The sequence below is a fragment of the Oryctolagus cuniculus genome, chromosome 8, assembly GCF_051225735.1.
Source record: "Oryctolagus cuniculus isolate XC-2025 breed Fujian yellow rabbit chromosome 8, ASM5122573v1, whole genome shotgun sequence".
NCBI classification, from domain to species: Eukaryota; Metazoa; Chordata; class Mammalia; order Lagomorpha; family Leporidae; genus Oryctolagus; species Oryctolagus cuniculus.
This window is the reverse complement of record NC_142874.1, coordinates 125,683,109-125,695,928: the sequence shown is the minus strand read 5'-3', so window position 1 is coordinate 125,695,928 and position 12,820 is coordinate 125,683,109. Positions and strand designations below refer to the sequence as shown.

Genomic DNA, 12,820 nt, shown 5'->3' with positions numbered 1-12,820 from the left:
CACTGGACTGAATGTGCTGATTCTGAACTACCACTCCTAACTAAAAGAAGCTAGTTTTTCCTTTTATGTCCTCCTATACTATCTAAGTCACATAAGACCATTCAATAAAGGGAAAATATAACTCAAGCATGTTCAATGCTTCATATGGAAAATATCTTTGTCTTCCTAACCAAATAATTTACAATATCACAGAGATTTTGACATGAAGCAAATAGAGCAACTCTTAATTTATATATAAATAAGTTTACATGATAACTCTTTTTTTATTCCATGAAAAATGTAAACAGTAAATTTCATCTAGACTCAAAACTTGCCTACCAAGGCTAAGATCGTCATGAAGCTTGTCTTGCATCTGAACTGGGTCATGATTTGTATTCACACTTATTCTGCTTAAGAAAACCCATTCCTGTCAAATTTCACAAATGTGCTATGTTTAACCCACCTTGCAAAATCATTTTTACTATTTTTTCCAGTTCATTCTTCTGTAATTTTCCATTTACATAAATTTTAGCATTTAATTTTATATACATTCTTTACTAATTAATTCTCACTTTTCATTATTTGCAAAATTACAATCACTTTTGTCCTAATTGAATTTGAGGCACGCTCATCTTGGAGTCTTTCATCCATACCACAGAAGTCTGGAAAAATCTGTCTTGTCACCTACAATGAGGCTCCAGTTCTAGTTTTATTCAGCAAGGACACACAGGCTTTATTTGACTGCATTGTGTTAAAGTAAATGCTGTTTCTGGAAGTTCACAAGAAAAAGTCGTGACTTTTCTGAAATCAATAGGCTGAAGATCTAATGAATCTCATTTTCAGTTATTATTAAATGTACATATAGTGTACAATTCTACATTAAAGAAAAAATACATAAGGATTTCTGATATTTAAATTCATAAGAATCTACATTCTTAATATAGACTAAACAATAAAATATTTGGATAAATCAAAAGACACAGATCTAAAATGTGCAAAAAATCTTTCCACCCCTGGATCCATATGGGTTGAATTAAATGGCATGTTCTCACCTTTCAGGGCTGCCACCCTGAAGTCTGAAAGAGCTCTAATCTCGCTTTATTTTATTTCCTGTTGTTATAATCTTTTGATAAGCAAACAAACAAAATTTTATGACAACGTAAGTAGTGATTGTCACACAAGCCAGCAGGAACCCAATCACATCCAGACAGTAGTACTGGAACCAGGTGAGATCATGGGCTGCAACCCTAAGGTGTTTGGCTCCTTTGTGGCGCATGACAAACTCAATCCAGAAGACTGCTCGGTCCAGGGGCTTCATGGGCTGATCGTGGTGAATTCTTGATAACTTCATGACATTCTCTTTATAGCTGAAGAAAAATCAATAGACATCAATTTATAGAATGCACAAAAAAGTAGGTATGTCAAATTTTTACACAGATGGTGAAGATGGATCTCTCTCTCTCTTTCTCTCTTTCTCCTCTAGCTTTCAAATAAATAAAAATAAATCTTTAAAAATACATCAGGATAAAAAAAATTGTGAAGCATTTAGTGCAATGGGAAATAGAGGTTGTTTTACGTCATTCTAGTTTACTGATAAAAAGTAGAAGTTTTAAAAGTTTTAAAAAACTTTTTAGAAGTTTTAAAAAGAAAATATGTAAGATAACAGATATGTTAATTTATTCCACTGTAGTGCCTTTACTTACTATCTATATGAATTGCATACATCTTTTTATCTGAAATATGCACAATAAAATCTATTCAAAATAATAGTTTACAAATTCTCATGCTGAAAGTCTTAACTGGGCAGAATGTTACTGGAGCTATTGCAGTATTCCACTCTCTTCCTAATACTTCTTTGTAACATGATTACCTTCTTCACTGACTCTCCACATTCCATTTACAAAAATGTGTGCACTAACTTTAAACTTCTGAAAATAGTTTTCTAAAACCATTGGGAAAATTATTATGGCACTCATCATGAATTATTAATGAGTGTCTCTTAATTGTAACCAAATTTGTACACAACATAATGTTTATTTCTAGAATAAATTAGTCCTTGAGTGAAAATTCATCTGTAAGTACTATGTAGTTAAAAATAGTACTCACGAAGGATCATTAATGACTGTCTTCAAGGCATTGAACAAATCTGCACTTGACATCGTTTTCCAGTTCAGTCTAAAAGCTGCTCCTTTGGCCGTCATGTGGGCGATGTTATCAGGTTGCTCCCCAAACAAAGGAAGACCCACCATAGGGATGCCATAGTGGATTGCTTCATAGATGCCATTGGCTCCACCATGAGTTACAAAAGCTTTTGTCTTTGGATGACCTAGGATTGAAGGATTTTCATAAAATTATGATTGATAAGCCTTAAAAATTAAATGAAAAATGTACCATAATAAGCACTAATAATAATAAGCACTAAAAGTGCCCTCGCCATAACAGATCATAATGGTTGTAAAACTACATTTAAATTGCTTTCAGATAAGAGGAACAGGCAGCTAAGTCCACCTGGTAGATAAGTGAAAGCTGTGTGTAAAGGGTGATGTGTGGCTTGAAACTTGACCAGCGAATTCTTGATTGACAAGGGGGCATGAAAAAAAGGCACATACTAGTAAAGGAGACCACAGATAATAACAACAACAACAAAACTCAAATGAAAGGTAGACCATTTTCTTTTAAAGAAACAGTGCATTCAGTGAATCTGATAGGTAGGATGTGCAGCACAGCAAGAAGTGGCACAGTGCAGTGCTGCAATCAGGGAAAGGGGAACCAACACTTCATCTTGAGATGCACTATCACTTCATGAGAGAGGCTGCAGTTTTTCCCAGAAAATGCAGTTATTCATATCAATGTGCTAATTATTTTAGTGGCATTTCAAATTCCTATATTGTGAGAAAAACAGAGGTGATGACTGTAATAGGAAACAGATAACCCAGGAAATTATTTTAATTATTTTAACAGGTTTATTTGAAATACAGATACAGAGATGGAGGGAGGAGGGAAGGGGGGAAAGAAAGAGGGTGGGAGGGAAGGGAGGAGAGAGAGAGAAAGATATATATATATATATATAGAGAGAGAGAGAGAGAGAGAGAGAATTTCCATCTGCAAATTCACTACTCAAATGCCTAAAATGAGGGATGAGCAGCATAAAGCCAGAAGGCATGAACTCAACCCAGGTCTGCCATGTGGATAACAGGGACACAAGGGCTTAATCCTGCTACTTCCCATGGTACAAATGAACAGGAATTTGGAATCAGAAGCAGAAGTGGAACTTCAACCCAAGTACTCTGCTATGGAATGCAGGTATTCCAATTGATATTTTAACTACTCTGCCAAATGTCCTCCCACCAGGAAATTATTGAAAAATTCTTTATATGTGATAGCATCATATAAAATAAGGATATTTATGTGTATTAAAGTGGCAACTGTTATAATTATTATAGTTCTCATGGGATTAGAAAATAAACTTAGAGATGTTTGATACTGAGTTTCTCAGCACTAAATGGTCATCCAGTTTCCTGCTGAACTGTTATCATCCTGATTGTCTGCTACTCATCTTTTCAGTGTTTGTTCTCCAGGGTCTTACCAAGAAGGTCATTCTGGGGGATCCACTTATAGATTCGAGTATTGGGTCCTAAGGTTTCTGGTTTTCTGCCATCAAATCGCCAAAGAACCTGTTAGGTAAAGAAATTATCTATTTCATTACTTGAATTTTAAATGAGAGCTTGAGAGCAGTTGAGAGATCAGCTGGTAAAATGTCTTCCATAGGAAAGTTAAGGGAAGGAGAACAAGAAAGATAAAGTAAGGAATACTAAAAGATTCTGGTAGGTAGAATATCATTCTGCAGTGTTTTTATAATCAGTCAGGCATGGACATAATCATGAGATTACAACACAGTATATTAGGTGAGATGAGTGAAAAATTCATTATTTTACAAATTTATTAGGTGATCAAATTTCTAGTACAAAGAAGAGTAACTCATTACTACCAATATATCCTTTTAATTATAGTAATTGCTATGTTGACCTAAAATGCCAGACTGAATATCTTTTTTATTTAAGAAATAAATATTTCATTGTAATTTGACATTTTTGAGTTCAAACGTATAAACAAATCCATATCATAAACTATGTATGAGAAACAAATCAATTCTATTTAGGAAGTATATTTAACTTGTTTTGGATTACAAATGATTAAGCTCTATTTCTAGGAAATATTTAAGTTACATTTTAATATTTATTTATTCATTTATTTGCTTAGCAATTATTTGAAAAGGAGAGAGAGGGAAGAAGGGAGGAATGGAGGGAGAGAGAAAGAGAGAGAGAGAGATCACTGGTTCACTCTCTAAATGCCTCCCACCAACAGCTGTGGCTCGGCCAGGCGGAAACAAGGAACTCCACTTTGGTTTGCCATGTGGGAAGAGGCAGGGGGCCACATATCTGATCCATTACTTGATGTTGCTCATAAGCAGGAAGCTGCATTAGAAAAAGAGGCTGGGGTCAAGGATTGTGGTGCAGTGGTTTGAGCTGCCACCTGTGATACCAGCTTCCCATTTGAACATAGGTTGGAGACTCACCTGTTCTGCTTCTGACCCAGCTCCCTCCTCATGAACCTGGGAGAGCAGCAGAGGATGGTGCAAGTACCTGAGAACCTGCCACCCATGTGGGAGACCTAGATGGCTGGATGGAATTCTAGGCTCCTGGCTTTGGCCTGGTCCAGACCCTGTCATTGTGACCATTTTGGGAGTGAACCAATGGATGGAAGTTTCTCTCCCTTTCTCTCTCTCTCTCTCTCACACACACATACACACACTCTGCCTCTCCTTCTCTATCTGTAATTATGCTTTTCAAAAAAGAAATCTTTTAAAACAAGGAGAAGCAGGATTCCAACACAGGCCCTCTGACGTGTGTTGAGGGCCTCCCATATCAAAGGCTTAATCCACTGAGCCACAACACTCCACCATAAAGTGGCATTTTTGAAATAAATCCAGAGCATTATCTTATTGCTAGGATTGGGAACTCTTTAAATTAGGATGTAAGGGTCAGTTTGTAGTAATTCAGTGGCTGAAAAAGTCCCAAATTGTGATGGTGCTAAATTTTGTTCATCTGACTTATCTCTACCATGATGCAGTATAAAACACTGATGGCCAAAATTACTCATTTCTGCTATAGCCAGATAATTTCCATAGCCAATACCAAAATAAGGTAATACCTTGGAACTTCCAAGCTATCCTCATAAAAGGAGTATAGTCCACAAGTATTTAATTTCAGTTAGTTATGTGAGTGCTAAAAGCAATTTCAGATCTCAGCAAAAAATTAACATAGATGATTATTGAAAACCTATATCATATAAAAATCTAAAAAGTATTTCATGACTACCCAATGATCCAAGCCAACTTGCATAGTTTAGAAAATGAGTACATGTTATATATTTCAGGGGGACATCTGAAACTCTTCCCATGCCAAGCCAGCTTGTGCTAATCTCCTTCCTGTATTCCCTTCTCCTCCCTCAGCTGGAAGAGCTGGTAATCTATTGAGCAAGGAGCCCAATAAAGTGGGGTCACATATTACAATACACGGATTCACAATTAGAGTAGGACCCATTTCACCCTTTCCCTTACACCTTCCTGCTTCAAACACTGGTAGGGTCCAGACGCAGGGCAGGCAGTCTCTCTCTCTCTCTCTCTCTCTCTCTCTCTCTCTCTCTCTTTCTTTTTCTCTAAACTACTTATCTGAATTGAAATCTGAGGTTAGGGCTGATGAGCCCTGATTTTCTTTCGCTAATTAGATTTCTGAACAGTACCTAGAATGGGGCTAAACCTAAATCAGGGGAAGTAAAGAGTCAGATTCCATGGAAATCCTTAACTACATGTTTCACTTCAGACCTTTCAATTCTGTTGTACTTCTGCAGTAATCAACTACAATCTAATTCCTTTCTGATAACACTTTTTGTGTATACAGTGACATCAACAACCCTGCAAAGGGAAAACAGCAAGTGACATTGCAGACTTTAGTGATTTCTTTGTCCCTGCCTGCAATGTCATTATGATAACAAAAGCTCCTTCTGCACCTGCTAAATACATTTTTTCTAATCAAATATTAATGTAAGAGTTATTTATCATTAATATCACCCTCTATGCTATTTTAGCACATGACAAGCCAAATCATTTCTAAGCGAATATCTGAGATAAATATCAGCTTTCATAACAGGTTACCTTTCACAGGGAGCATTTCTGTAACCGGTCACTTTACAGAGTTTGTCAGACTCACTAAGTCGCTGCCCACCCTTAGGACACTTTTTCTCACCTTTTGTGGCAGCTGGGCAAGGGCTGTTGCGATCACATTGGTCCTTTCCTCTGTCATGTTGCTGACCATGGACCCCAGGGAAAACACCACCACTCCCTCTTCCCCAGAGCTCTGAACAAAGTCTTCCATCTCCTGTGAAAGTAATATTTTGCTCCATCACAAAAGAGCAGCAGCATACAAACACAAGTGAAAGGATTGGTGCAATCAACTAAGCAGAAAAAATCAGGTCTTACCAGAGATTATTGTAGTGGTCATTGTGTTTAAAGACATGGCTGACAAAATTTTTCCATCTTATCCATTTCTAAGTATACAGATGTTCTTGTTAATTACAATCAAAGTGATTTCTTTTTCTTATAAAATTGAACCTTTATACCCTATGTGCCTTATGAGCTACAAAGGTAGGGAATGGTAATCCTAATTTATATTTGTCCTTCTATGGGAAAAAAATGTGATCTGATTTGTCTTCTTTGCTCCTGTTTCCAACTAAACATCCTATTATGATTTAATGCTATTAAAGTTTTTTGTTAAACCACATGTAATGGTTTGATATATACATATATTTTATTTGTTCATTACTAAAATTGGATTTAGCATACTATCAAAGATTATTTTTACAAACAACTGTTTGCACATCTTAATTTCTTCTCTCTGTAAAGTTCAATGCCAGTATCTTTTTTAAAGGTTTATTGATTTATTTGAAAGGCGGAGATACAGAGAGAGAGGAGAGACAGAGGAAGAGAGATTTTCCATTCACTGGGTCACTCCCCAAATGTCCACAGTAGCGGGAGCTGGGCCAATTTCAGAGTCAGGTGCTAGGAGCCTCTTCCAGGTCTCGACTGTGAGTGCAGGGGCCCAAATATATAGGTCATCTTTCATTGCTTTCCTGGGTGCATTCATAGGGAGCCGGATCAGAAATGTAGTAGCTGGGACTCAAACCAATGCTCAAATGGGATAGTTGCACTTCAGGCAATGGCTGTACCTGCTACGGCACAGTGCCAGCCCCACTAGTATATTGTAAAGCCAAAAGTTTTAAAAGTTTTTAAGTCTATTTAAAAATCTGTCAATTTTCTTATTTCACTTTTAAAAAGGGACAGACATTATCTGAGACTTTAACAAATAATGGTAAAGTAAGTTGTTAGAGATAAGAAAGATATATTTAGCAAAGAATAAGACAGGTTGCACAATCTGGGATTAAACCTTATCTGTACAACCAAATAGCAAGACACATATTAATTATCATTACAGTGCTATGATTCTTTTGCCGTCCTGTTCCCCCTTTTCCTATAAATACTGTCACTGTCCCTTTATGCAAATCATAAAATAATTACGAATAAAGATATGTTGAATAGATTTTTCTCTAATATTGCCTCAGGCTTTGGACCTGTGAGTTACCATATAAAGTCAAAAAAATTCATTCAGAATAGATATTGGGGCTGGCGCTGCGGCTCACTAGGCTAATCCTCTGCCTGTGGCGCCGGCACCCCAGGTTCTAGTCCCAGTTGGGGCGCCGGTTCTGTCCCGGTTGCTCCTCTTCCAGTCCAGCTCTCTGCTGTGGCCTGGGAAGGTAGTGGAGGATGGCCCAGCGCTTGTTGCCCTGCACCCGCATGGGAGACCAGAAGGAAGCATCTGGCTCTTGGCTTCGGATCAGCACAGTGCACTGGCTGTAGTGGCCATTTTGGGGGTGAGCCAACTGAAAAGGAAGACCTTTCACTCTGTCTCTGCTCTCTCTCTCACTGTCTAACTCTGCCTGTCAAAAAAAAAAAAAAAAAAAAAAAGAATAGATATTGGAATTTAATCATTCAATATCAATTGGATGATGCTGTAATAAGAAGATAAATTAAAAAGTATCACTTGGGAGACCAAAATATAGCAATTATAATACTTTCCACATATGTCTTTATAGTACAATATGAATTTAAATAGATTAAATTTTCATGTTCTGTTATTAAAAATGCCATCCTATATACTGAAAGAATTCTATTACAATTATCTAAAAGACCTGTCCAGATGCAAGTAGTAAGCATTTTTGCTGTCTTCATTCCAAATTCACTGAATGTTTCCCCTATTCTCATTCTGTCCGGTCACTGGAGTGCCAAGATGCCCTCAAGGGCCTTTTTCTGAGGTGTCCTGTAAACTCCGTGTAAGGCAGACACCACATGTTTGGTGAGGTTAGCTCCTTTTATGCTGCATGTAAACCTCTAAGATAGCAGTGAAGAATGGTGTAATGCAGTGGTGAAAACAAGTAAACACTGGTTTTGGCCGCAAACATTTTGGGGTGCGACATATTTATGCTGTTGAAGAATGGTTTTCCTGGGAGCCTAGAATATTGGTGAAGAACCTCCATACTTAAAATTTTAGCTTTCATCTTGTCTATCATCTAGCCAAAATTTATATATGCAATTTTAAATAAGTATATATTATTTTCTTTTTTTCTTTCTATGATTTTGCTTGAGACTGTAATTTGATTCTGTTGGAAAATTAGTTTATATTGAATGATGTTATATTCAAAGTATTTGGTACATTTTAGGTTATTAATTGTACTACTAATAAAAACAAAAGTAGCAATAATGTCAATGGTCAATGTTAATTTTGGATTGCTGACTTAAGTGCTTGGAATTTTATTTTGTTTATTTCTAAGGGCATAGAAATATTATGTATTTATTTGGTATCATGTGATACATTAATACATATAAACCTTTGTAATGTTAAAATCAGAGTAAATGTATCTGTCTTCTCAACATTTATTTCTTTATAGTAAAAACAATAAAGATCCTTTATTCTTTTAGTTTTTTTGAGAAAAACATGTAAATTGTCATTATGTACACTCACACAATTATGCATTAGAACACAAGAATTTTTCATCCCTGTCTTCCTATGACTTAGTTTTTGTTAATGAACTTTTCTCTTTTTCTCTCCAGTCTCTTGTAAACATCATTCTGCTGTCAACATCTATGTGATCAATTTTGTTAGATTATGCATGTGAAAGACATCATGCAATACTTGTCTCCCCATGCCTGGCTTCTTTTACTTAATATAATGATTTGCTGTTCCATTTATGCAGATTTGAAAATCATAAGATTTTGCTGCTTTTACAGCTGAGCAGTATTCCTTTGTGTATATGTGCCACATTTTCATCATCTCTTCATCTGCAGACGCACACAGAAGACTGTCCCGCTTCTTGGCTGCTGAAAGTAGTGCTGCAGTTAACATGGAAATGCAGATGTCTTTTTGGAAGACTGAAAAATTTCCTTTGGATATATAGATATTTGAAGTGTTTATTGTAATAACATTTTTTTCAAATCATACACAGGGTGGCATTATTATTATAAGCACATGAATAATCATGTCTTTGAATTTGTAGTCTAGTCCTCAGTTATGTTTGCTGAACTCTTATTACAACCTCCTCAATTCTCACTCTCCACTAATATAAACCTCTGCAATATAATCCAGTGACTGTATCATAAAGTTTTTTTTTGTTTGTTTGTTTCTGTTAAAGGTTATCTCTTCATACCTCTTCCTAGGTCAATTCTTTTCTCTTATTCCCTACCTAGTGAATTTTAAACTTTTTGATATTATGGGATACCAAATTACTTCTCTAACAAAATCAGTCTCTTTACTCAACTTCTCCTCCTAAACTTAACTTGCTTTAATAAAAACAATTCTACATGCTTGTCTTTTACTGTCTTATTCTCTCTCCCTTCATCCTTAACGTGTTCCTGTACATCATTCATATTTGTTTTATTTTCAGTAACTTTGGGATAATTTCTATATTCTCTACTGGATGTATTTTTAGCATTGTGTTCCTTTTTCAAAGCATTTTCACACCATTTTTATTGACTATCTTTCCAAAATTTTTCTCTATATATCTAACATCTGCCTCTCTTGTATCCTAGTCACTTTATGAATATACACTGAACTAAGCAATATTTTCTTACTGTTGAATAATGAAGTCCTTAATGTAAATGACTCTAACAGACTCTTATCTTCTAGATATTCTGTGTAATTCTATCAAGACAAGTAAATCTGGATACATGTAGAAATATATAAAAGAACTTCAAAAATTCATGGAAATGAACATTATCATCTAATCCAAAATTTCTATGCTCTTTGTTCAGTTTTCTCATATGAGTTTCTGGTTGGCAGGGCATTTTATCCTAATTCCAGTATCTCTTCCTGTGTGTCAAATGCTCTGAATGAATAATGCAGAGTCATTTCTGTGGAAAATGCTAAGCAAACAAAAGAGAAAGAAAGCACACAGGAACTTATTTACTTTAGGCAGAGGTTTGGCAGGTTTGCAGTGGAGCCCTCCAACAAATTCAACATTTGGCAAGAGTGGGCGAGGAAACTCCAAATCCCAGTAGCTTCGGATGAGCCACATAGCAGCTTTCCCCACTAGCTCAGAGAATCTAACAGGTCTTCCTGAATGGAGAAAAAATGAAAAAAAGGAAGGGTAATGAGAGGATAATGAGAGGACTATTACATGAAGAACCACATGCATTCTCTGAGATGTGTTGGAATTTTGCAGTCAATGATGTGATTAGTGGGCATTGGTACTGCAAATATGCTTACTTATGCATAAAATACATACACCATTTATGCATTATTCATATAATAGATTCATGCAAAGGGATGTCTCTCATGCCAACTCAGTAGGGTTAATCCGTGTCATTAAAATGAACACTGTAGAATCAAACATACCTTTTTTTTAATACTCTGAAGTTGCAAAACTAGCAGATGCAAACATGAACAACTAGTTTAGCTCTAGAATCAGGAAATCCTACCAAAATCATGAATACAGCTTTCCTAGAAGAATTCAGCCTGTTTTCCACAATTCAGCATTTTCCATGTGAACAGTCAGGTTTTTAGTTTGGCTTAATTTATTTGACCTATGACTGCTTTTGGTTCACCCGTGGGGCTTAAAATATTTATTACATAGAAATTTGTATAGAAATACTTGCAAGTATCAAGTGGAAGGTTTTTTAGTTATGGAAATAGAGTTTTTACTCACCCTTATTTTGGATCTTATTTGTTAAAAAATGGAGAAACAATTTAAACATTAGAGACTGGTTGCACACATGTTTACATTTCATCAAGATTTATGCCTTACACAAAATATTATTAATGACTTAATGAATAAATGTGACAACTTTGCAAGCCTGAATTTGTAGGTTTCTGTGTCTCCCTAATTTTAAGTAATACTTTAGATAATACAAAAACTTTAAATTTAAATAAAAAGATAAAAGTTTTCTCAAGGTCCATTAATCATTGTACTAGATATGTATGCAACAGGACAATCTACATGCTTTCATCCATCAACAAATTTAAGAAGTGTCCACCATGCTTTTATAATATGAAAAAAAAAAATTAAAGTAGTTGGGCAAGTAATTGGTTAAAGAAATCCTAAGTGGTTTTGTAGTTGCATGACCTCCTGGAATATCCTATCATAGTGACAGGCTACTGGCTTCTAGCTGATTCTGTAACGGAAAGTTAGAAGTTCGCACAAGCAGCTAAAAAAGACTTACCTAGAGTTTCACTGCAAAACTGATCCCACCTCTTCTCATCAAATGTTTGGAACCAAAAGTCAAAATAAAGCATCCATAGAGTATTTTTTACCCTCTCCATGAATGTCATTTTACCACTTAAATTGGACCCAATAATAGGTACATAGGAAGGAGGAAACAGAAGTCCTCCACTATACTTTTCATAGGTGTAGCCAGGAGTGAAGCGGAGACTGTACACAAGGGGTACTTCCAGAAGCTCAGCCAGCAGCTCACCACAGGGAGCAATGGCATCTGCAAGAACAACATCAAACCTTGATTCTTGAAGCTTTGCCAGGACTTTCTTGTTCAAAACTAGGTCTTTGCAGAGATTTTCATAAGTGTTAGAGTATTCTAAAAAGAATTTATGCCATAATGGAAAATACTCCCAATATTTTTCTCTTGACACATCATTTATCAACGTTTTTATCCAATACATGAAAAATGCTTCCATTTCTTCTTTAGTAGAAGTTGTAGGAAAAGTTTCAAATTTAATTCCTGATTCATTTTTTGTATCAATTAAAACAGAAGCAGAAGATCTCAGAACAGTTACTGCATGACCTTGCTGGACAAGTGCATCCAGGATTGTCTTCATATTCATCCAGTGACTGTACTCCATAGGCCACACCAGCACCTTCCCACAACTCCCAGAGCTGAAGCAGCAACTCAGCTGTAGCAGCAGCAGCAGAACTGAACTGTGCTTCATAGACATCCTGGTCAAATGCACTTCTTCCTCTCCAAATGCTGTTTCATTATTTCACTACTCATGCTTTTATGCATGTGTAATCAGGAAGTAATTTATCAAATAGTTAATATATAACTTATACTGGCCAAAATAAACACATTATAAGAGCAATCAGAGCTTGTGGACCAGGATGGCAGGTAGAAAAAGCAAGATGGAAAAAGCAGTGGAAAGTAAGAGGTGACTTGCATCTGTAGTCTCCCTGACACAGAACTAAAAATAATTAGACAGTTCATCCACAGTTCTTTGAAAGTGTG

The 12,820-nt window shown here is 36.0% G+C and overlaps 1 protein-coding gene across 2 annotated transcripts; it reads right to left on the bottom strand.

The window, feature by feature from the left end:
- Positions 1-686: 686 nt before the first annotated feature.
- LOC138842999 (UDP-glucuronosyltransferase 2B16-like) lies at positions 687-12,574 on the bottom strand. Of its 2 annotated transcripts, XM_002717134.6 has the most exons (6): positions 11,807-12,574; positions 10,555-10,703; positions 6,285-6,416; positions 3,566-3,653; positions 2,086-2,305; positions 687-1,346 (listed from the first exon to the last, which is right to left on the bottom strand). In XM_002717134.6, exons 1-6 carry the CDS (start codon positions 12,531-12,533, stop codon positions 1,067-1,069), a joined length of 1,596 nt encoding a protein of 531 aa, XP_002717180.1. In that variant the 5' UTR covers positions 12,534-12,574; the 3' UTR covers positions 687-1,066. The 2 variants fall into 2 exon arrangements, 1 of the variants encoding a protein (XP_002717180.1); XR_016212137.1 differs by lacking the exons at positions 687-1,346; positions 10,555-10,703 and having other exon boundaries at positions 2,165-2,305.
- Positions 12,575-12,820: the final 246 nt, after the last annotated feature.